Source organism: Thalassophryne amazonica, chromosome 5, assembly GCF_902500255.1.
Source record: "Thalassophryne amazonica chromosome 5, fThaAma1.1, whole genome shotgun sequence".
Classification (NCBI taxonomy): domain Eukaryota; kingdom Metazoa; phylum Chordata; class Actinopteri; order Batrachoidiformes; family Batrachoididae; genus Thalassophryne; species Thalassophryne amazonica.
This window is the reverse complement of record NC_047107.1, coordinates 34,030,657-34,055,112: the sequence shown is the minus strand read 5'-3', so window position 1 is coordinate 34,055,112 and position 24,456 is coordinate 34,030,657. Positions and strand designations below refer to the sequence as shown.

At 44.9% G+C, this 24,456-nt stretch overlaps 1 protein-coding gene across 2 annotated transcripts; it reads left to right on the top strand.

Moving 5' to 3' along the window:
• The first annotated feature begins 17,204 nt into the window (after positions 1 to 17,204).
• LOC117509761 (beta-microseminoprotein) lies at positions 17,205 to 18,433 on the top strand. Of its 2 annotated transcripts, XM_034169453.1 has the most exons (4): positions 17,205 to 17,674; positions 17,884 to 17,965; positions 18,035 to 18,140; positions 18,229 to 18,433. In XM_034169453.1, the coding sequence occupies exons 1-4, from the start codon at positions 17,672 to 17,674 to the stop codon at positions 18,356 to 18,358; spliced, it is 321 nt and encodes a 106-aa protein (XP_034025344.1). In that variant the 5' UTR covers positions 17,205 to 17,671; the 3' UTR covers positions 18,359 to 18,433. The 2 variants fall into 2 exon arrangements, with proteins under 2 accessions (XP_034025344.1, XP_034025343.1); XM_034169452.1 differs by lacking the exon at positions 17,205 to 17,674 and having other exon boundaries at positions 17,878 to 17,965.
• Positions 18,434 to 24,456: the final 6,023 nt, after the last annotated feature.

Below are 24,456 nucleotides of genomic sequence, written 5' to 3'. Positions count from 1 at the left end.
TCAAACAAAGAGTGTGTAACTATCAAGATTGCTCCACTAGTTTGCATGTGAATGTTACTGGATAACTCTGTTGCTTTCTAGGCGTAAAGCACTGTTTACCATATCAATGAAGAGAGGGGGAGGGCCGCTCCTCAGACTGGGAGGAGCGGCCAAAGTGGAGCCAAAGTGGAGCCAAAGGAGCCAAAGTGGGCCAAAGTGTAAATGAAACTCCAAAACACAGTAGAAGTAGAAGTTTGTGGTGTAACTTTTGTGTAACAGCAGACAGAAATTGCTTTGAGATGAAGACAAACAAAAATGCATAGACCATTTTTTATATACTGTTCAAAATGTGCATTTGTGTTTATTGTTTGAATCTTTTTGTTGTACAGTCTTACACAAGACCTCAAATTACCTTTATAAAGTGTCAAAACAGTTGTTTATTATAGTTTGCTGTGTGTTTTGAATAAATGTGTGTGCAAAATTATTTCAGCTTTACTTTTTCCATTGTTATTTCTGATTGTAAACCTTTATTACACTTATAAAACACAACAAAAGCATATTTATTATGAAAGCACAGGTTGTCCTGAAAAAAGAGACATAAAACTTGATTGTGGGATACAGGGAGAGCTGTTAACAGCAATAATAAAAAATTATGCCAGGCGAGTAAAAACTGTCCAAAAAATGCCCTCGGACCCCAGAGGATTAAACCTTCAATAAAGACTTTCATAAAAGCCAATAAAGTTTTCTATGTCAGTACTTAAAAAAATGTAACATATCTGGAAACAGATTTTCCCCAAATGTCAGCTGTCCTTTATATATCATACAAACGCTCACATCTAGAACCCACGGGTCAATGTCCTAGTATGGTTTGTAAATGGAATGTGGAAAATAATTGACACCGCCACCACAGCTCTTCAGGGAGCATTCAGGCAAAAAGGATTTCATACTGCCAAAACACATTTGTGGAAAAAACAGACTCCTTCCAATGACTTTTTGAAACAGCAGGGAGCTGTGACCTGAAGAGCTTAGGTGCCTCAATGGGCGGCAACCCTCGAACACTGTGGTGGACACCGGTGGTCAGGGAACCCAACTGACTAAAGGAGTCCTTCTGGAATATGCTATCTCTGAGGACTCCGGAGGCAGTTGCAAGTTACTGACAGGCCCAAAGGGTGGGAGCCCTTGCTGTGAGGGAGGCAAAGCAATGGGTGTGGGAGGAGTTTGGAGTAACCATAGAGAAGGACTTCATGCTGCTGTAGTTACAGGTCCATGCTAGAGAAAAGTGAGCTCTGTCGGACGCTGCTGCTACTTTGCCTGACATTCTGCTGGGAGGCTTCGTCCTGTGGGGGTTGCTTGGATGTGCCTGGCTTGCTGGCTGCCCAGACGCTTGCCATTGCTGTGGGAACAGCTCATCAGTTTTGTGTCGGGCGGACAGCGGCATTGGATGTTGAACTGCGTGGCACAAGGGCGCCCTTATGTGACTGTGTGCCATAATATTTTAATTTAGTTTCAATAAATTGTCATTTAAATAGTTTTATTGTTAACTGCTGTTAATAAATTTCCATTTGTATTGTGAACCACCTACTCTGTCTCTCCTTGCAATGAACCTGTGCACTTTGAGGAAATTATGCACCGTTCTAGCAAAGAGCAGTCAGATCCAGCAAAGATCATCTGAGAACTGTATGGGTCTACAGAATCTTATGTAGCATTACAAGAGGCTAGGCCTTTTTCTCTTGCCGACAACATGAGGGGAGATACTCTATTGAAGTTTTCATTGGCATTGATGGGCCTGATGTCATCTGTTAAGCAGCACAAACCCAACGGTATCCCAAATGCAGAGGTTTTGTTACATGATCAGTTTGTGGAGTATGTACTTGATGGGTCACTTCGTCTCAAGATGAAGCAGTTTGTGCACCGGTAGCCTACTGCTACCTTATTGGAAGTTAGGGGTGAGGCAATTAGGTGGGAACTAGAGGGTCTAGGTGGAGGTATGAAGGGTCGTAGTTCTTCCATCCAGTTTGTTTTTGGCACTCAGTGTGTGGTTCAGTGTAGTGGTCAAATGGAGGCTAGTTCTTTTCTGGCCTCAGAACTTCGTGAGATGAGGGAGATGCTCCAGTTGCAGCAGGAGCAGTTGAATCTGCTGACTCAGAGTGTTTCTTGTTTGCGGGATTCTCAGTGGTTTCGTCAAACAATTCCTCATCAAACAATGATTCCTCGGGGGTCTGTTATTTGAAGGCACTGTCAGCAACTAGGTCATTTTGCCAGGGAGTGTGATGGAGCATAGGTGATGGCCTGCAGTCAACCCTTTTTGTTGGCTTCTCTGTCAAATAGGTCAGCTTATTCCAATCAGGGGTCGGGAAACTAGCTGCGGAGACAGTTTGGAGGGGGGGGGGCAGGTTACTGTCTCGGGTTTGTCTAGGATGAGTGACAAGGAAGTGTCCAAGCTTGTGTCATTGTGTCCTTATTTAGCAGCTAATGGTTTAGCCACCCCTTACTTGGGCTATTTGGAGTTGGATGTGAAGCTTTGTGGTAAGCTGTTGCCAGCGTGTGGCATCTTGGTGGTTAAAGATTTGTCTGATGTGTCCCCGCAGGTTCCCAGGGTCCTGGGGATGAATGTCATCCGCAGGTGTAATGGGGAACTTTTTGGGCAGTACGGGGTTTCCCTGTTCGATTTGCCAGTGGTGTCTGAAGCCCCAGAGCACGTCACACAGGTGTTTCAGAAGAGTCACAAAGCTAGTGGTATGGTTGATCAAGGAGCAGGGAAGGTTAAGGTTCATGGGACAGAGGCTTGTCAGATCCCAGGTGGTGTGATGAAGTTTAAGGCCACATGCTTAGAGCGGTATTATGGTGGGACGGCCCTCTTTGAGCCTGTGGAGTCTGGCCTGCCTGCTGGACTGTTTGCATCTTCTGCTTTGGTGCAGGTGGAATGGGGTACAGTCTACATCTTGGCCTTTTGCATGCCTTTCGGCCTGTTTGAGTGGAACTGTATGCCCTTTGGGCTTTGCAGTGCTTCTGGTACCTTTCAGAGATTGATGCAGAGGATTTTTGGTGAACAGCAGCGTCTGTCTTTATTGTTGTATTTGGATGACATTGTGTTTTTTTCCTATACCACTGAGCAACATCTGGACAGGTTGAGGGTGGTGCTGGAGCGTTTGCAGTATGAGGGGTTAAGGGTGAAACTCAAGAAGTTTGGCTTTTTAAAGAAGTAATTGTGCTACTTGGGGCATGTCATCTCTGATAAGGGAGTCATCACCAACCCTTGTAACGTGGAGGTGGTTGTTCATTGGCTGGCTCCAGCCACGCTTTCAGAACTACACTCTTTTTGGGGCTTTGCCAGCTACTATCACCAGTTTGTAGAGGGTTCTGCAAGGTTGGCAGCACCCCTGCATAAGTTGGTAGCTGAGTTGGCCAGGGTGAAGCCAACTCAATTCGTTAAGTCATTTATCATCAGTAAAGCTTGAGGCACTGAGCAACGCCATTTGATGTTGAGATTAAGTCAGACTCAGACTCACTTTTATTGTCACTTGACCCTTACAGTCAGAATGAAACGCAGTTTCTCCAGGTCTTGGTGTAGTTAACTGGGACAATTTTTTTTAACCTAACCTATTGTATAGACTTTTGCATAAACTTTTGCAATGTACAATATGTACACCCCTTTGGCCATAGAATATATATACAAGGCACAGGGTCGGCAGCAGCCACCATACCACACAGGGAGGCAGCAGGACAGGACACTCTCCACTGCACAGCTGTAGAAGGCCCCAAGGACATCTGTGTTCAGTCCAACCCTTCCCAATTTCCTCAAAAAATAGAGACGTTGGTGGGCTTTCTTGATGACAGCCGTGGTGTTGGTGTGCCAGGTGAGAGTGTTGGAGAGGTGGACTCCAAGATACCTGATGGAGGAGACGATTTCCATCACTGCTCCGTTGATGTAGAGGGGGAGGGGATGGTTGGGGCTGACCTGCGGAAGTCAACAACTATCTCCTTGGTCTTCTGGGTGCTGAGGATGAGGTTGTTGTCTCCGCACCACCGTGTCAGGTTCTCCACTTCTCGCCTGTATGCTGTCTCATCCCCTTGGCTAATGAGCCAGATCACTGCTGTATCATCTGCAAACTTAACAAGATTATTCTTGTGTTGGGCTCTGCAGTCGAAGGTCATCAATGTGTACAGCAGTGGACTGAGCACACAACCCTGGGGTGAGCCAGTGTTCAGGATGATGGTGGAGGATGAGGTGGTGTTGATCCTGACACTCTGTGGCCTCCATGTCAGGAAGTCCAGGATCCAGTTGCACAGTGCTAAGGGGGCTCCTAGTTCAGCCAGCTTGGAAACCAGTTTCTGCGGGATGATGGTGTTGAATGCAGAAGTGAAGTCCAGGAACAGCAGCCTTGCATAGGAGTCCTTGTTCTCTGTGTGAGAGAGGGCCTGATGCACCACGGTGGAGATGGCATCAGGTGTGGACCGGTTTTGCCTGTACGTGTACTGGTGCTCATCTAGTCACATCGATGGTCTGCTTCAGGCGCCTCATCACCAGCCTCTCAAAGCACTTTGTGGTGATGGGGGTGAGTGCAACTGGCCTGTAGGCATTGAGGCAGGATGGTGCACAGGTCTTTGGCACAGGAATTATCCTTGATGTCTTGAGGCACGGCAGAACTCTGGCTTGGGACAGAGAGGTGTTGAATATATCCACCAGAACCTCAGATGGCTGGTGTGCACAGTCTTTTAGGACCCTCCCTGGTAGTCCGTCAGGGTCCAGGGCCTTTTGGGGGTTGATCCTCTGCAGCACGTTCCTCACCTCACCTGTAGTGATGTTGCTGACTGGGGGGGTCTTTGAGGGAGGAAGGGACTCGGGAGGGGGTGCTGGTATTGGACGCCTCAAAACGCGCATAAAAGGCATTCAGAATGTCTGGGAGCACTGGGTCTGCAGAGCACTGTACTACATTGTTTTTGTAGTCTGTGATGCATTTGATGCCCCTCCACATGCTCCGTGGGTCATTAGATTGGAGGTGGCCTTGAACCTTGAGAGCATATGTGGACTTAGCTCTTTTTATTCCTGCCGACAGGTTCCTTCTGGCTGCTCTGAGTGCTGTTGCATCGCTGTCTTTAAATGCAGCATCACAAATTTTCAGCAGGGAGCACACCTTTCCGGTCATCCAGGGTTTCTGGTTTGGCCAGTGATGGTCTTGGAGGTGGTCACATTGTCTATGCAGCTCCGGATGTAGCAGTGTAAAGTCGATGAGTGTTCCTCCAGGTCCACATTGCTCCCTGTTGTTGCAGCCGCTCTGAACATTTGCCAGTCGGTGGTCTCAAAGCAGTCTTGAAGCATGGACACAGCACCAGTTGGCCACACAGAGATGGTCTTTGTGATGGTGTCCCTGCTTTTCGACATTGGACTGTAAGCAGGAAGCATGAGGAGTGAGATGTGGTCTGAGGCGCCAAGATGGGGGTGGGGGGCTGCTCTGTAAGCTCCACGTATATTTGTATACACTTTGTCCAGCGTGTTTTCCACCTCGTGTGGCAATGTTTACATGCTGGTGGAACTTGGGGAGAATATCTTGCAGGTTTACGTGGTTGATGTCCTGTTACTACATACAGCGCATTTGGATGTTTATTTTGATGCAAGCTGATGGAGAACAGTTTGTGCACCAACCTTTAATGTAGATGCACAGCCCTCCTCCTCTGATTTTACTGGAGTGCTGCTGGTCTCTGTCCGCATGGAGAGTATCCGCTCGTGTAGCTGAAAGACAGAGTCTGGCATGTTGTTGCTGAGCCACGTCTCTGTCAGGACATAAACACTGCAGCTCCGCATGTCCCACTGATGTAATCTCAGTCGTAGCAAGTCCATTTTGTTATCCAGCGCATGGACGTTGGATAGAAATAGTGACGGGATAGGCAGTCAGCTTTAGCTTGTTTAGCAGACCTCTGTGTTTTCCCTGTTTTTACCCGCGTGCGCAGCGCTTCCTCTTGGGTCTGAGCTGGCTCCAGCTGCGACTTGCTCTCAGGAACGTCAATCTGCCGAGCGTTGCCTTTAGGTCCGAGTGGATTTGGACATGACGGTAGTTGTTGTGTAGCTCGAGCAAATCTTTGGAGCTGTATTTTATGCTCGTTGTGTTACTTGGAACACTAGAGCTGCTAACACCGCTAAAACTACTATTTTTTACTAACGACTACACCAGGAGCTAAAGAAGCCGCTGCGTCGATGTGCGCCACCATCTTGAAAAAAAAAAGTATCACTCAGGTCACAGCAATAAGAATGCTGATGCCCTCTCCTGTCAACACCCTCCTGGGGCACAGGACTTCCAGGTAATGGTTGGTGGTGCACGGCTTCCGGAGCCTTTGCAACAGGTTTGCCAGGGGGATAAGGTGGATGTAACACAATCTGTTGTTCAGTCTCGCCCCACCGTCCTCCATCTGACCTGAGACTCTGGCAAGGACTTGGTAAATCAGCTTGGGACGGTCGCAATCCTCCCCTCTCCTCTCCTCCTTTCTGCTCTCTATCTCTGCTCTGACCTTCAAAGTCCCAGCTTCACCAGACTGTGAATTCTTCAAATTATGATTTGGATTAACTATGGAATTGATCAGCTGGTCTCTCAACGCCACTGACACCATTTGTTTTCGACAAGGAGATCAGGGTTTGGGGACCCTGCGTGCCCTGATGGAAGCTACCCAGCGGGCTTTGCTCTCAACGCCTGAGAGAATGGAGTGTGACATGTGGCTCCACTCTCTGTGGAAGACATTGAGGATTCATTTGTATTCACTTTTATGGTGGGAGGTTTGGTGCCGATTGGTTTGTGCGCTGCCCTGACCCACAGGAATATTAGCAAGATGGCTGCTTCCAGAATTTTGTCCCCTCATCAGTCTATCATAATTAATGAGTTGGGCAATGCTGTGTAATCTCAGACTGCGTGAAGTCTTGAACTCAAATGCAAAATGGATTCAATCTCGGAGCAAATCACTGCATTGCAAAGGAATGTACTGCTGAGGACCAGAGAATATTCTTCATAAATTTTGACTCTCGACGGTCAGGGGTGCAGTAAATAGAATTCTGTATCTCTCAGCCAAACATCAACATGGCAGCCTTATCGGCTCCTGAAGGCCAAATTCCCTGCTCTTCCCCCAGAAGGCTCTACAGCCTTGGTGAAGTAATTCGGCTCCCCCTTCACATCGAGCTCCTCCTCCCCCCTCCCCCCCCAGCCTGCTGTTGCCTAGCAACATCAGACTTTACACACACACGGACAGAATCTGTCAGACTTTACACACACACAAACAGAAATTGACAGAAATATAACTCATCTGCACACGACGCATGTCTCCCTCCCTCCCCCCGTGTCTCTCCACTCCCCTCACCCTGGCTTCCTCCTTGCCACCTCGAAGGCAGCGTGGTTTTTACTACTGCAGCCTTCAACCCTCAGGCTGGGCGGCGCGGGCCCCTCCTGCTGCGGTCTTCACCCACTTTGCCTCAATTCAGAAAACAAGTTCAGTGCACATAAACAATGTCAAATGTATATGTGTTGTCTTTAATTTTGATGTGTGCCATTATTACAGTAAACAAGTAATAATTGTGGATTAATTGCTGTATCTTGTCTGAGGTAATTTGACTGTAAACGTAATTGCCCTTTTTTGGGATCAATAAAGTTGTCTGAAGTCTGGTGGTGGTTCAGCATGCTGATCCAGGTATTCAGGAGGCTTTGGCATTCTGGGAGTATGGAGTGGTTCTTGAGGTTTCGGGTTCCAGCTCGGATACATTCTGATCAAGGGAGGAAGTTCAGGGACTCCGACTGCTTCACGGTCACAGGAAGACTGTTCCACAGAGCAGGTGCACAATAAGAAAAAGCTCTTTGACCCGCTGACATAGAAAACCTGTAAAGCCTACTTTTAGTACATAAAAAATTCACAAGAGGTACCGATAAGGGAATCGATAAGGAATCGGATCAATAAGCGTAATGGATAATTATATCGACATAATCTTATCAATACCCATCCGTAGACAGGAGTCCCAGTTAGTGACTTTAATACACACAAAAGCGACTCACGATTGACATTCAGGGATGAAAGTGGTGAAAAACAAAAATGCTGTAATCCAAAATTACCCCCAAACACAACCCACATGAAAATGTTTGAATTCCAGAAGCTCTGAAATGCAATCTGGGACTATTCCAGACAATAAACTGCAGTGACTGCAGCATCCATTTTGGTGAGAAAAAACCCAACTTTCCTTATTCAAATTCATTCCAGTATTCTGCTCCTACTAGGATGCAGCAGTTTCCTAGCTTGGCAGATAGTTCTGGAGGAAATCGGTGAAGAAATAAACAAATTGAAAATATGGTTTGACCAAAACAAATTGTCATTAAACTTAAATAAAATAGGGATGAAGTGGAGGTGTAAGAGTCACTAGGTTTTCACAGGAAACATTTATTTCTGTATTTGTTTATGTTCATTGTTAGTTGGTTTTATATTTTTTCTGTTTTGTTTTTAATCAGGTTGTCGTCGCTTTCTCTAAATTTGTATTGTAGCATTATTATTTATTATTACTACTATTATTGTTGTTGCTGCTATTATTATTAATATACGAGGTATGTCAATAAAGTATAGGTCCTTTTTATTGTTTTCAAAAACTATATGGATTTCATTCATATGTTTTTACATCAGACATGCTTGAACCCTCGTGCGCATGCGTGAGTTTTTCCACGCCTGTCGGTGACGTCATTCAGATTTTGAGGTGATACTGTCGCCTTAAGGACTTCCCACGGAGCGAGACATCGCGCAGCGGTCCCAGGCGCCGTCAGCCTGTTTCAAGCTGAAAACCTCCACATTTCAGGCTCTATTGATCCAGGACGTCGTGAGAGAACAGAGAAGTTTCAGAAGAAGTCGGTTTCAGCATTTTATCTGGATATTCCACTGTTAAAGGAGATTTTTTTAATGAAAGACGTGCGCGGTGCGGCGGCACAGGAAAAACACCTCCGTGTTGATAACCATTTGTAAAATCCAGGCGGCTTTTGATGGCTTTCAGTGGAGTGAGTATATGAGAAATTGTTTAACAGCTGGACATGTTCCAACTTGTCCTTAGGGCTTCCAACAGAGGTGTTTTTCCTGTGGCGGAGCATCGCGGCGGCTGCGAGCCGACGCTGCAATCCGCCCGCACGTCTTTCATTAAAAAAATCTCCTTTAACAGTGGAATATCCAGATAAAATGCTGAAACCGACTTCTTCTGAAACTTCTCTGTTCTCTCACGACGTCCTGGATCAATAGAGCCTGAAATGTGGAGGTTTTCAGCTTGAAACAGGCTGACGACGGCACCTCGGAGCACTGCGTGACGTCCCGCTGTGTTGGAAGTCCTTAAAGCGACAGTATCACCTCAAAATCTCTCATCACCCGTTAAAATTTTCACCTAAAACCAGCTTAATTTTTCGAACCGTGTCCACTTTGATGTGTCTCACAGGTTTAGAAAAAATTTTGATCAAACAAAGCGCCAGTCTCTCAGCAACTTCTCAGACAAAGGAATTCCGACGAGGGGCTGGACGACTCCTCCCACAAGGAGTGCTCACAGGTGAATGACGTCACCGACAGGCGTGGAAAAACTCACGCATGCGCACGAGGGTTCAAGCATGTCTGACGTAAAAACATATGAATGAAATCCATATAGTTTTTGAAAAAATAAAAAGGACCTATACTTTATTGACAGACCTTGTATAAACAAAAATAAATTTAAAAATATTACAATTTGTACAGTGGGGCAAAAATTATTTAGTCAGTCCCTGATTGTGCAAGTTCTCCTACTTAGGAAGATGAGAGAAGTCTGTAATTTTCAGCATAGGTAGACTTCAACTGTGACAGACAAAATGAGAAAAATCACATTGTAGGATTTTTAAAGAATTTATTTGTAAATTATGGTGGAAAATAAGTATTTGGTCAATAACAAAAGTTCAACTCAGTACTTTGTAACATAATCTTTGTTGGCAATGCCAGAGGTCAAACGTTTCCTGTAAGCCTTCACCAGGTTTGCACACACTGTAAACGGCTCCAAAGCATGATATTTCCACCCCCATGCTTCACAGTAGGTATGGTGTTCTTGGGATGCAACTCAGCATTCTTCTTCCTCCAAACACAACAAGTTGAGTTTTTATGAAAATGTTCTATTTTGGTTTCATCTGACCACATGATATTCTCCCAATCCTCTTCTGGATCATGCATATGCTCTCTGGCAAACTTCAGACAGGCCTGGACATGTACTGTCTTAAGCAGGCGAACACACCTGGCACTGCAGGATTTGAGTCCCTCTCTGCGTATGTGGTAGCCTTTGTTACTTTGGTCCCAGCTCTCTGCAGGTCATTTATCAGGTCCCTCCGTGTAGTTCTGGGATTTTTGTTCATCGTTCTCATGATCATTTTGACCCCACAGGATGACATCTTGCGTGGAGCCCCAGATCGAGGGAGATAATCAATGGTCTTGTATGTCTTCCATTTTCTTACAATTGCTCCCACAGTTGATTTATTCACGCCAACCTGCTTGACTATTGTAGACTCACTGTTCCCAGCCTGGAGCACATCTACAATTTTCTTCCTGGTGTCCTTCGATAGCTCTTTGGTCTTGGCCATTGCTGAGTTTGGAGTCTGACTGTCTGAGGCTGCGGATAGGTGTCTTTTATACGGATAACAAGTTCCAACAAGTGTCATTATTACATGTAACAGGTGGAGGACAGAAGAGCTTCTTAAAGAAGAAGTTACAGGTCGGTGAGAGCCAGAAATCTTGCTTGTTTGTGGGTGACCAAATACTTATTTTCCACCATAATTTACAAATAAATTCTTTAAAAATCCTACAAGGTGATTTTGTGGATTTTTTTTTTCTCATTTTGTCTCCCATAATTGAAGTGTACCTATGTTGAAAATTACAGACCTCTCTCATCTTTCTAAGTCGGAGAACCTGCACAACCAGGGACTAACTAAATACTTTTTGGCCCCACTGTAATACATTTGACTCTTTATGACAACAAACGCTGAGCCATTAATTATTATACAGAACACAAATGCACACAAACACGCTGAGATGTGAACAGCTTAATGCTAACTTTAACATTGAAAATGCCATAGACATGCTAACGCGTTAGCATCAATCCCGTTTTTAAGTTACATCTATACACTGTTTCAGAAGACCATAACAGGTCAGTTTAACATAAAAAAGGTAAATATTACTGACAGACATATGCTCTTTGGGGTTTTAGTAGTGAAAAATTACGATAAAGCAAAATAAAACAAAGAATCAACAAAGCAGCAGTTCGGATCAATGCTTCAAGCTTCAAAGAAGAACCGCGCAGCAGAAACGGTTGATTACAGATTCTGCAGGGGTTCTGTAATCAACGGAGAGACATGATCATTTTCCCGACAAACACCCCCAAAACAACGGCCACTCTGAAGGACCGATAAGGGAATCATTAAGCAAAAAGGCTATTGATGTCAGTGGATCGAATCATTTCTTAACGATACCCGAAAAGAACCGGTTCTCGATACCCAACCCTACTGGGCACCAGACAGTCTGGGCCGTTTGACATTGTTATTATGTTGCAATAAGCCAGTTTTGAGTTTATCAGTGCGCACACGCGGAGAGCTAGCTAACACTTTTGGTTCACAGGTCAATGCGTACAATCGAACTGCTGACGCTGGTCAGAAAGTGCTGTTTTTGAAGCAACACAACGGCTTAAAGAACCAAAATATGTTACACTGTGGACAAAAACGGTATGTAAACAGTTCAAAAGTCAGTGTTTTTATTTATTTCGTTTTCATGTATTTGTTTTGTGTTTGTGAACGCAATGCGAGTGAGCTGTAGTGCCGTTAACAGTTTATAAATATAATATAGAGATAAACTGTGACATCTAATACTGCGATTTACTGCTTTTGATAAAGATGATGACGGTGTTTAGGGATTTTATTTTTATTTATTTTTCATGCGTTTGTTTTGTTTTTGTGATCCTGGGAATGCGCAGTTTGCATCACTTGACCTTTGAACTTACTGTTGTGTGGGCCGCTGAAGAGGAGGTACTGCTGGCCCACCACCACCAGATGGCGCCCTGCTTGGAGTGCGGGCTCCAAGCACGAGAGGGCGTCGGAGCCGCTGGAGGTGACAGCTGTCATCCATCAACACCAGCTGTCACCCATCACCACCACTATAAAGACCGGACTGCAACTCCACCTCCTCGCCGAGAAATCTTCTACCATACAGGTAATTTTCTCTGCTGACTTAAAATTCGAGTATTAGTCTGATCTCTTTTTGCAGCCATTTTCCTGGGACGGATACCCTGTCTGCGGAGTTGGCGTTTGGTGTGGACTGCGACGGCTTCGCCTCACACCCCACCCAGATAAGTGGTTATCTCAGGAGCTGCACGAGTGTGTGATTGGAGGTGGAGGTTCTCCCTCCTTAACTGAACACAGACTGTGGGATTACTGAGTGTGCGGACTCACACTCATCCAGAACTGTTTCTGTTTTCTGCCAGCAGTACCGGGTCTGACTGCTGAAGACAGTGGCCACCTGGGGCGCAGGGCTTGGCGGCTCCGGTGTTCTTCAGGTCCGTTGGTGGTGAGGCTTGTGTGGGTTCCGGCTTTTCTCTCACCGGACGTCTCCTATCTTCGAGCCTGCCACACGTCACCTTTTGTCGGATTGATATAACACATATTTGTATCTGTCTGTATTATGTTGTGCACCTTCACAACATTAAATTGTTACCTTTTGGCTATTCCATTGTCCCTTCATTAACGCCCCCTGTTGTGGGTCCGTGTCACGACACTTCCCCAACAGGATTTCTCGGCCTGCGTCATGGATCCCGTGGGGCGTCAACCATCGCTTGAACAGCCAATGGAAGAGCGAGGTGCACAGGCGCCAGCAGGAGGCGTGTTGGGTGAGCTGCAGCACATCTTAACCGCCTTTACCGCTCGGTTGGACTTAGTTACCGAGCAGAGCAGTATTCTCAATCGCAGGATGGAGGCTCTCACCGCCCAGGTGGAAGCGCGTGCTCAGGGCGCTGCTGCAGCACCTCCTCCTGCTGACCGTGTGCCAGAAACAGACATTCCGCTGGTCGTTCAACGAACCCCCCCACCTTCCCCTGAAGCATACATAAGCCCTCCGGAGCCATACGGAGGCTGTGTGGAGACGTGCGCGGACTTCTTGATGCAGTGCTCGCTCATCTTTTCACAGCGTCCCGTCATGTACGCAGCAGACGCCAGCCGGGTGGCTTATGTGATCAATTTGCTTCGAGGAGAGGCACGCGCCTGGGCTACGGCGCTTTGGGAGCAGAATTCACGGCTCCTAACGGTTTATATTGAGTTTGTGAGGGAGTTCCGACAGGTGTTCGACCACCCTCATAGAGGCGAGACCGCTTCAAGTGTGCTGCTGTCGATACGGCAGGGGCTTCGGAGCACAGCGAAGTATGCAGTCGACTTCCGCATCGCGGCAGCGCGAGCCGGCTGGAATGCTGTTGCGCTCCGCGCCGCCTTTGTAAACGGACTGTCTCTGGTCCTTAAGGAGCACCTGGTGGCAAAGGACGAGCCGCGGGATTTAGATGGGCTTATCGACCTGGTTATACGGTTAGACAACCGATTAACGGAACACCGACGGGAGCGAGACGAGGGGCGTGGTCAGATACAAGCCGTCCCTCTTCCTCCCGGGTCTGAAAGGAAGCCGACTTCCCCACGCTCCACTGCCAGGGCTCTCCATGTGACAACAGCTCCCCCTGCTGATGTTGCTATGGAAACGAGCAGGGCCAAAAAACGATCAGATCAGAGACAAAGGAGGCTGATCCGTGGAGAGTGTTTTCTCTGCAGCTCTACCGAGCACACACAGAGAGAATGCCCCAAATGGTCAAAACAGCAGCACTCGTCCTTAGAGACTGGGCTAAGGGTGGGTCACAACACCCACGTGGGGAAACCCCGACGATCTGCACGAATCCCAGTCACGATCCTGAGTAGGGATCTAACCCTTCACGCCCCAGCACTGGTGGACACGGGGTCGAGGGGAATCTGCTAGATAGCAGATGGGCAAAGGAGGTTGGGCTCCCTCTAGTGGTCTTACCGTCACCACTGTCGGTGCGGGCGCTAGATGGCACCCTTCTTCCACTAATCACACACCAGACACAGCCAGTGACGTTGGTGGTGTCTGGGAATCACAGGGAGGAGATTGTGTTTTATGTAACACCTTCTACCTCCCGAGTGATTTTGGGTTTTCCATGGGTGTTAAAACACAATCCCCGGATTGATTGGCCGTCTGGGGTTGTGGTTCAGTGGAGCGAAACCTGCCACCGGGAGTGTTTAGGATCCTCGGTTCCACCCGGTTTGACAGCTAAGGAGGAGGTTTTATTCCCCCCCAATCTGGCGGTGGTGCCGGCCGAGTACCACGACCTTGCTGACGTCTTCAGCAAGGATCTGGCACTCACGCTGCCCCCGCACCGTCCGTACAATTGTGCCATTGATTTGATACCGGGCGCTGAGTACCCGTCCAGCAGGCTGTACAACCTCTCACGTCCGGAACGCGAATCAATGGAGACCTACATCCGGGACTCGTTAGCTGCCGGGTTGATCCGGAACTCCACCTCCCCGATGGGTGCTGGTTTCTTTTTTGTGGGCAAGAAGGACGGCGGACTCCGTCCATGCATTGATTACAGAGGGCTGAACGAGATCACGGTTCGCAACCGATACCCGTTACCTCTGTTGGATTCAGTGTTCACGCCCCTGCATGGAGCCCAAATTTTCACGAAATTGGATCTTAGGAATGCTTATCACCTGGTTCGGATCCGGGAGGGAGACGAGTGGAAGACGGCATTTAACACCCCGTTAGGTCACTTTGAGTACCTGGTCATGCCGTTCGGCCTCACCAATGCGCCCGCGACGTTCCAAGCATTGGTTAATGACGTCTTGCGGGACTCCTGCATCGGTTTGTCTTCGTATATCTGGACGATATACTCATCTTTTCTCCGGATCCTGAGACCCATGTCAAGCATGTCCGTCAGGTCCTACAGCGGTTGTTGGAGAACCGGCTGTTTGTGAAGGGCGAGAAGTGTGAGTTCCACCGCACTTCTTTGTCCTTCTTGGGGTTCATAATCTCCTCCAACTCCGTCGCCCCTGATCCGGCCAAGGTTGCGGCGGTGAGAGATTGGCCCCAACCAACGAACCGTAGGAAACTACAACAGTTCCTCGGTTTTGCAAATTTCTACCGGAGGTTCATCAAGGGCTACAGTCAGGTAGTTAGCCCCCTGACAGCCCTGACCTCCACAAAAGTCCCCTTCACCTGGTCGGATCGGTGCAAAGCCGCGTTTAGGGAGTTGAAACGCCGGTTCTCGACTGCGCCAGTTCTGGTGCAGCCCAATCCTACTCGCCAGTTCACAGTGGAAGTGGATGCCTCTGACTCAGGGATAGGAGCCGTGCTGTCCCAGAGCGGGGAGTCCGATAAGGTCCTCCACCCTTGTGCCTATTTTACCCAACAGCCCGTAAACTTGAAACTGGCTTATGACGTGGTGACACGGATAAGCTCATCAGACAATTTAGAGGGGGAGGAAAGAATCCAGAAGTGGGAGTGGGTGTCTTCTTCTGCAAGCCTCCCATCCTGTACACCAACATGAACTCCCAAAATTTCCTATATATTTGTATTGTAAATTGTGTTGGTAGCATGGCCCAAGCAGAGGGTCATCCCTTGAGTCTGGTCTGCTTGAGGTTTCTTCCTCAATATCATCAGAGGGAGTTTTTCCCTTACCACTGTCACCTGTGTGCTTGCTCTGGACTACTTGTGTGAAGCACCTTGAGGCAGCTTTGTTATGATTTGGCGCTATATAAATTAAATAAATTAAACTGAATTGAAATTCCATGCAGCTTGCCACACTATTATTATCATTATTATTATTTAATAGGTTTTGCTATGTAATTAAATCAGTATGGGCTTATGATCATTCTATACTGACAAGGAAATTGTATTGTCTAGTTTGAATATAAGAACAGTGAAAGTTGACTTAATTTTTTTTTCCGTATTTGTGATGCCCCCTCCTGGATGGACGGTTCCCTTAGCAAGGGCTGGCCCTGCTCATAATTACGAGGTCAGGTGTCTTTTTTTGATATATATCGCTTCCATACTTCCGATCTCTAAGTAAAGAAGCGGGCTAAGGTTAGCTGATGATAACACAAAGTGTGCATTTTCCTCTAAGGTGCTCCTGGATTAATGTTCAGGGAGGGGCATGGGGCATCTTACCAAAATGAGACGTGGCTCACACCCCTCCAGACTTCCAGTTTTCACCACGTAGTCCGTGCCGCGTCAGCGTTACAAATTGTCCAATGTTCCATTATGACTCGGGAATTCTCACGCTTGTCTTTACTGAGGGACTGGAAATACGGAACCCCATTGTATGGCAGCTATTAAAAAACGTTGTATGAGATCTTTTCTCGTAATTACAAGATCAGCAGTCTAATTTTTTTTTATCCAGTTTTTTTTATCCTTAATGTAACCAGTCCAAATTATTAAAAATTACTGTTTACAAAGACTATTCATTAGGATCAGTTAGAGTGAGGCTTTTTTGGGGGGGGGTGAGTGGGCTTTTTTGCCATCTGTGTAATTTTTACTTAGCTCTATTTGTGTGTATGTGTCTGTGTGAGTGAGAGACAGAAACAGAAAAATAATAATTTAGTAGTAGGAATGAATCCAAAGCCGATTAACAAGTCCACAAGTCTGGAGTCTGACTATCCATCCCCACATTTCTAAAACAAGAACAATTGCAGATTTCTGACATCCTCCAATCCAGATCATCTCCAAAATTTAGTGGAGTCTTCCATGGCCTCATATGTATCCTTCGTGAAAATTTGGTGAGAATCTGTGAAGTAGTGTTGATGTAATCCTTCAAAGCCTATATAAAGTGAAACTTGGCCCAGAATCTGGATCTAGATCATCTCCAAAAGTTATTGGAGTCTTCCATTGTCTAATATCTATCTGTGGTGAAAATTTTGTCAAAATCCGTGCAGTAGTTTGGATGTAATCCTGCTAACAGACAGACAGACAAATAAATAAATGCCAGTGATTTTATGACATCCTTGGCGGATGCAGTAACCATGTATCTGCAGCAGCCGGCTGAAGCATGGGTGTCCCCTTGGCCTTTTCTGTACACTGATGTTCTCAACGCTCCGGCACGTATGTGTCGGATCATGCACAGAGAAACATGACACATGGCCAAAATGTGGACTGTGGAAGCTGAAAGGGAATGATGAAACTGACATAAGAGATAATCAGTTTGTAAAAACAGTCAACTAGGCTAACAGTGACAACAGTAAGATAACATTTAATATGTAGATTTTTGACATAGAAGTATAAAATGAATACATGAATAAAAATCCAATTAAAGTCAGTTAAAATGTATTTCTATTTCCGGTGTTATAAGTTTGCAACGTTTTAAATCTTTCTGGGTGGTATTCAGTTACAAATCTTGGTAAATATTGTAAATTCTATTTTACAGTCATAACTTGGGTTATATAATCTAAAACCATTAAAAAAGATGAGTGTTGTGTTGAGGTTGTGTCCTTGCTAATTATATGTACATTTTGGCTGTGTTACTTCTTTGAAATGGGTGGTTCTAACCCCCACCCACCCTTATTTGATTCCAAAGGTTCTTTGTCAGTAAAATATTTTTGAGCTGTTATCCTGGAATTCAGTCATATCAAACCTGACAAATCTGGCTGCAACAATGGTGAGTTATTACTTTACTTCTCGACAGGTTTGAATTTTTCTGACAAAGTAAGTATATTTGTTAACAACCTAAAAATGTATTTTATTTTGTAATATGTGATTCGCAGCATGTTGCCTCAAGATGTTTAACAACTGTGTAAATAGTACAAAGTGTGGATGAGGCTCATGGAGATGTTATTAGATCACATTATGATTATGCTCTTAATGCAGAATTACTTACTGGCTCTGGCGTTGCTGGTGTGTGCGTTGCCTTCAGTGTCAGCGCAATGCTTTCAAAAGCTTCCTACACCAGGTAACCAAAAAGTAAAATGTTCCAAACTGGTATATGCATTCAATTACATTTTTTTCCCCACATCCACAGGTATGGAACAATGTCAGGATCATGTGGATAACACCTGGCATGATATGGGTTCTACATGGATAAACAGTAAATGTATGAGATGTACCTGCAGTGACTGTTGTGCTGCGTAAGTCCTCAAATCAGCACATTTCACTTTAGAAATACGAGTCACTCATGTGACACTGCTGTAACAGTGTGTTGCTTACTGTCTGCAGGTACAGCACCCCAACATCATATCCTGAGGACTGTGAGGCTGTGTTTGACCAAAAGGCATGTAAATACAATGTGCACAAGAAGAATGACCCCTCTGTTTCATGCCCAGTGCATGGAGCAGTGGGCAAATAAAGGAATAATGCCTTGGTTGAAGTGAAATTTACGACATGTGTTTCAGCCAGTCAAATCATTGAAATATTTTCTGCTACAAATAAAACTGCAGAAATGCATTAAGTAAATGTTCATCTTTACTCTTATTAATGAATTATTTAGAGTTTCCGAATGCCACACAAATGTTGTTGGCTTGACCAAATATTGATTTCAGATATTACCGATGCTGCAGTAATACCCAAGCAATAATAATAACAACACAAATCAGCACATAGTTTAATAGATTTCTTTAAGCCAAAAAGAAAAAGCCAAAGGCAATCTGTTGAAAAAAATAGTATGCTTATGTCGCTGACATGAATGAGCGAAGCTCTTCACCATGTCATTTAGGTCCTTCAGGCTTTTTTCAGGAAAATATTTCTGGGGAGCATTAGCATGGCTAAAATGCTTTGGCTTCTGGGGTGGGGGGTGGCAAAGAAACGACTCCCCACCCTCCAACTACAGCCCTCTTAGCCCCCACCATTTAAAGTATTTTTCTTTATTTGCCTCAGAACAAGAAAAAATAATTCAATAGACAACTGATAGTGTATGTTGAAAGGGGAACTAAGTAACTTTTTTTAACCTTAATTTTACAGTTTGGGAGTAACTGTAATGATTAAATGACTTGTTTTATGGAGAATGGGGGCTCTCTCTTCCCCCAATAAGCGTCTCGTAGCAGAAAACTGCCCTTGAAACTTCAGAGACACGACCCATGTCGTGTGAACAAGAGTCTCAGGATTCTGGCCTGACCAAGCATAACCAGGGGAGGTTGCAGATTATGTAGAACAAGATCAATCGCTTTCTCCTCTCTGGACAACCCCGGAAACCACATAGGCCTGGCCGAATTTAGAATGGTCAGCATGTTGCCTGTTGAGCTCAGAGTTCAACAATTAAAATTAATTCCTATGTTTAATATATTGAATAAGCAAGCATTACTTGGTCACCTCTTCTAAATTTACAGCTGTACAGCACAATATTAATACCCGGTTGAGTACCTTGTCTCTGGTCATTCCTCAGGTGAAGGACCTGTGGGGCTTCATCCGTCAAGTACACTGGAGCAAAACTATTTAATGGTCCACCTCATCAAATGTTTTTATTCCAAGAATTGGCTCAACAACAGAACAATCAATTTATTTATTATTGAGAAAAAAAATACATTTCATTTTATTAACTTTTATGGGTTTTGTGTATGTATGAATGTATTTTTGCCTGTGAGTATTTTGTTGGACCACAATGGAAACAAGCTTTTTTTTTTTGCTTTTTTCTGTTACCCTGTATTTTATGTATTTATGTCATTAGTTAATATTTTTTTTGTGTGTTATTTTTGTTTGCATGTTTACGTTCCATGCAAGTGCTATGTTAAAGACTGGCCAGTAGATGTCTCCATATTTAATTGCTTCAAACACTGAACTATTTCAACACAACTGCTTCATATTGATTTACTGGTTCAAAACGCTTCAGTTTCTCCTTCAGTATAATTATCAATAAATACATTAGCAACCATACGTTTTCAGAGCATGTGCACGTGCATGTGACAGACTTACAATCATTAATATTGCTAACCAGGACATTAAATAACGTATCATATGTCATATCATACCTAGTTAGCAACTAGTTGAAGTCTGTAGCCGACTGTCTCAACACACAGTTAGTCTGATGAGGCTCAGTCTGTACTGGCAAAGGACCCAAAGTTAGGCTTTTGATGGGCTTACCTTGTTATCCAAAACTTTTTAATGCTGACTCAGTGGCTGACTCGATCAGAACCATAAGCTCCTAAGCTTAGCTAGGAGTCTCTAAAGTCTTCACGAGGCACCTGACGTATCAGGTGACAGGTTTTCAGCAAATCAGTGATCACAGAATACTGCAGCGAGAACGCTGGAAACGGATGTTAACAGCTGTTTCGGGTGCGTGTCTTACACTCTTCTCTTTCATTAAGAAACAATGCACTGTGGTCTGGTCTGGTCTAACTTAGTCATCAACAGAAAATAAACGGGAGATATTTTTATTCTGGCGTGACATTTCTTACTTGAGCGTGAGAGCTTGAGATTGATCACGAAAGCGTGAGTCTCACGCCAGATGCGTGGGCAACTCTGCAAAGTTCACTTAATAATTCTTGATAAAGCATAAATTAAGTTGATCATGCCAGCTTGGTGCATGGCAGTTTTGTGCTGTGAACTTCTTGAAAGAGAACAAAAGAATGGAAAGAAAGTGTATCTTACAGTGCAATTAAGCTATAGGTTGCATTATAATGAGCTCTAGCTCTATTCGCCCTATTGATGTATCCCATAATCCCTTGTGCGCCAGAGAGAACATATGTTCAGTCAAAACAGAGAATCCACATGATGACAATTGTAAATTAATATAATACAAAAATGTAATTTTTTTTATGCTTTTCATCATGTCAATAAGAGACTGCATGCATGATACCCTGAAAACTTGCTAATATACAAATAATGAATGTTTATGAGTTCAATGGTACGAATATTTAATTGGCTTTGCCTCGTTGAATGGTTCCAGCTTTCACCGAATTAAATAAATATAAAAAGAAAGACTTTGTGTCATTCCTCAGCCCAGCCAAAAATCACATCAGCGTTTCATGTGAACAGTTCTTCATGCATCCAGACGGCTTACAACGGAGTGGATTTTGTGTGTGTGTGTGTGTGTGTGTGTGTAGCAGCGTCAATTAGCTCAATCAAATCATCGAGTCCTTGTCCTCCACATGCGCACACACATGCAACCGGCTCAGTCGAATGTGTATGTCCTCAGTGCACCGTAAAAAAATAATCACGTCAGAAATGAGTCCAGGGTTTTCTTTCTTTCTTCCTCCTTACAGCCTGCAGACAGCACAGTGGATTTGTTTTGTGTGTGTGAATTAGCAGCCTCAGGTAGCGCAATCAAATTATGTCTCGGGAGAGTTGTTGTCCCCCCCGCACACACACTCGCGATCATGTGTTTTAGGCACAATATAAAAATAGTTTTATGTTGCAATGTTAATGCTGTTGTCCGTGTGCAGCGGTTAAAGTGCAGCCCGATCAGAGCGTCTCACTGCAGTTTTCAATGTTACTGAGATCTCGCAGCGCAGCGAACTCTCCGGTTTTGCAGGATTTGAAACCTTAATAGGGTGAATTGTGTATAACCCTCTGGAGTCCAGGGTATAACTGGCCATTTTTGACTACTTTTGGTTTTACCTTTATAATTTACCTTTAAAAAGTGTTTACCTGGCCTTGTTTGGTATCTTTTTTTTTCCAGGACAACCTCACCTGTGTGACTTTCAAGTTTTTCATTCATTCTGACCTAAGACAGTGAACCTAAAATCACACAAAAAAAAACATAAAATCAGAGTAGAAATTTTTTTTTTTAAAGTGAAAAACACAAACTTGTTTAATAAACCATTTCATAACTTCAAATGTAAATATAAATTGTAAATTTCAAAAACATATATATAAATGTACCAAAAAACAAACAAACAAAAAAAAACAAAAACAAAAACAAAGTTAAATAGACCTATTTACATAAATGCAGGAAATGCTTCAGGCATGTTTTTGTAGATTTTGTCAGATTTAGAATTTCAAAAACATGTACAAATATAGTGCAGGAAATACTAATGCTAATTATTTAGAAAACAATCATATGTCAAAATACGATTTAGAATGTAAATAAAGCCATCCCTTTTGTATGGCTAACATACTGGCATAGTATAGTTCTACGCTTTTTACGCTTTTAGTTCATTTTATTAGTAATTGGAGCGTGCCGCGGCCTCAACTTTACCTAAATTCTGGGTCTTTTAGTGAAACTTGGGGCTAGTGATCGGCGATCCCCTTAGTATTTCCTGTTTTTCTTGTTGTTTAATGCAGACAAATTATACTGTATTTCTTGTCTTTCTGATGCCTGATTCTGTTTTTTCTCTCTGTTTAAGGTGCAGCTCCATCCAGAGATGGGTGTGGTATTTGTGCTGGCGACCCTCCTGTCCTGTGCACCAACAGCATCTCCTATATATTTGTTTTGTGAATTGTTCTGTAATTTATGTTTGTAGCATGGCCCAAGCAGAGGGTCACCCCTTTGAGTCTGGTTTGCTTGAGGTTTCTTCCTCAGAGGGAGTTTTTCCTTACCACTGCTGCTCTACAGGTTATTAAGGTTACACCTTACTTGTGTGAAGCGCCTTGAGGCAACTCTGTTGTGATTTGGCACAATATAAGTGAAAATAAATTGAAATATAAATGGTAAATTTCAAAAAATATGTACAGTGCATTGCAGGACATGCTAAACTATTTGTGCCACTCACAAAAACAATTCCTGTCCAACACAACACGGCGGGGCATATTTCAGGCCTGACACTTCCACGGTGTGTCACTCCTCTTGTTGTCCACATGAAGGTACCGTTGGCACCGCAATCTGCCTTTTGTGGCCTTTTGGTGAGGATCTGTGCCTGTCACAATTGGCACAGGAACGTGGTTCTGGCTCCTGTTCTGTGGGACACCTGTTTTGTCTGTGTCACACAGTTGACACACCAGAGGTCCTTGTGTGTCATGGGCTGCACTTGCTTGACACTGCTGATCTCACGATGCAAGATGAATGCATTTGTGGTTGCAATGTCAGGAAGTGCAACAAACACTGTCCTGTACCAGCGTGCAGTTTTCTGATGGGTGGAGTAGTACTGGATGAGCTGGTCAGATAGGTCGACTCCATCCATGTTTTTATTATACAACAACACTGTGGTAGGACAGGGAATGTCTTTCACCGTCCAGCATCCATCCTTCACCCTTCTCTGCACTGTCTCACCCGAAAACGCGTGATGGATGGTGGAGCATACAGACACCTCCTGTGTGTCCATCCACTTTACAAACACCAGCGGCTCCTCTTATCCATCTTATACATCCTCTTTCAGATTTTTTGTGAGAGCATTTGCTGTTGTGAAGGTGTAGGAACACGGACCCACAACATGGGGCGCTAAATGAACGGACAATGGATAAGCCAAACAGTAACAATTTGTTGTGAAGTGCACAACGGAATACAGACAAATACAGTTTTGGTACCACAGACAATTAAATGTTGAGTGACGTGTGGGCAGGCTTGAGGATAGGAGACGTCCGTCTAGAACCGAGCCGGATCCCACACGGCCTTCACCGCCAACGGATCTGAAGAACACCGGAGCCACCAAGTCCTGGAGCCCCAGGTGGCCACCGTCTCCAGCTGTCAGACCGGGTACTGCTGGCAGAGAACAGAAACAGTCTTGATGAGTGTGAGTTCACACACTCAGTAATTCCACCATCTGTGTTCTTTTGGGAGGGAGCAACTCCACCTCCAATCACACACTCGTGCAGCTCCTGTCTAACCACTTATCTGGTTGGGGTGTGAAGCGAAGCCATCGCTGATCACACCAAACGCCAATCCCACAGATAAGGCAACACCACAGGAAAACGGCTGCAAAGAAGTTTAGACTATTACTCAATGTTTTAGTTCAGCAGAGAAAATTACCTCCAAGGTAGCTGATTTCTCGGCGGGGAGGTGGAGTTGCAGTCCGGCCTTTATGGTGGTGGTGATGTGATGTGGATGAGTGACAGCTGGTGCTGATGACGGGTGACAGCTGTCACTCCCGGTTGCTATGATGCCCTCTCCTGCTTGAAGCCCGCACTTCAAGCAGGGCGCCATCTGGTGGTGGTGGGCCAACAGTACCTCCTCTTCAGCGGCCCACACAACAATTTGCCTTCCCTTTGGGTCATCCTCATCTGTTCTCCCTGTATGTGCCACATGCCCCAAACTTCATGTTAGCCAGGTCCATGAACAGTTTGGGACTCGTGTTAAAATTGTCCATGTAAATGTGGTACCCAGTACCAAGCGAGGGTGGCTGGATCAGGTTCATGACCACATCGTATGACAGCCTGTGCTCACAGCCTTGCCAGTGTAAATGGTGAACCTGAGTGTGTGGTCATTACTTGAAACAGCCAACACAGACAGGCACCGAGGATGTCATCATAAAGAGGCCTGACTCTAAACAGTTTGTCATGACCTGGTGTTCCCTTTTTTCTATCATTTTCTACATCCTCATCTGGATCACTTCGGTGGATGTTCCAGAATATCGATCT

Bases quoted from the DNA above. Each gene is read 5' to 3' on its own strand.
- LOC117509761 (XM_034169452.1), top strand. From the start codon at position 17,878: ATGCAGAATTACTTACTGGCTCTGGCGTTGCTGGTGTGTGCGTTGCCT. The intron at 17,966-18,034 runs GTAACCAAAAAG...CCACATCCACAG, and splicing joins TCAAAAGCTTCCTACACCAG to GTATGGAACAATGTCAGGAT. The intron at 18,141-18,228 runs GTAAGTCCTCAA...TACTGTCTGCAG, and splicing joins TGCAGTGACTGTTGTGCTGC to GTACAGCACCCCAACATCAT.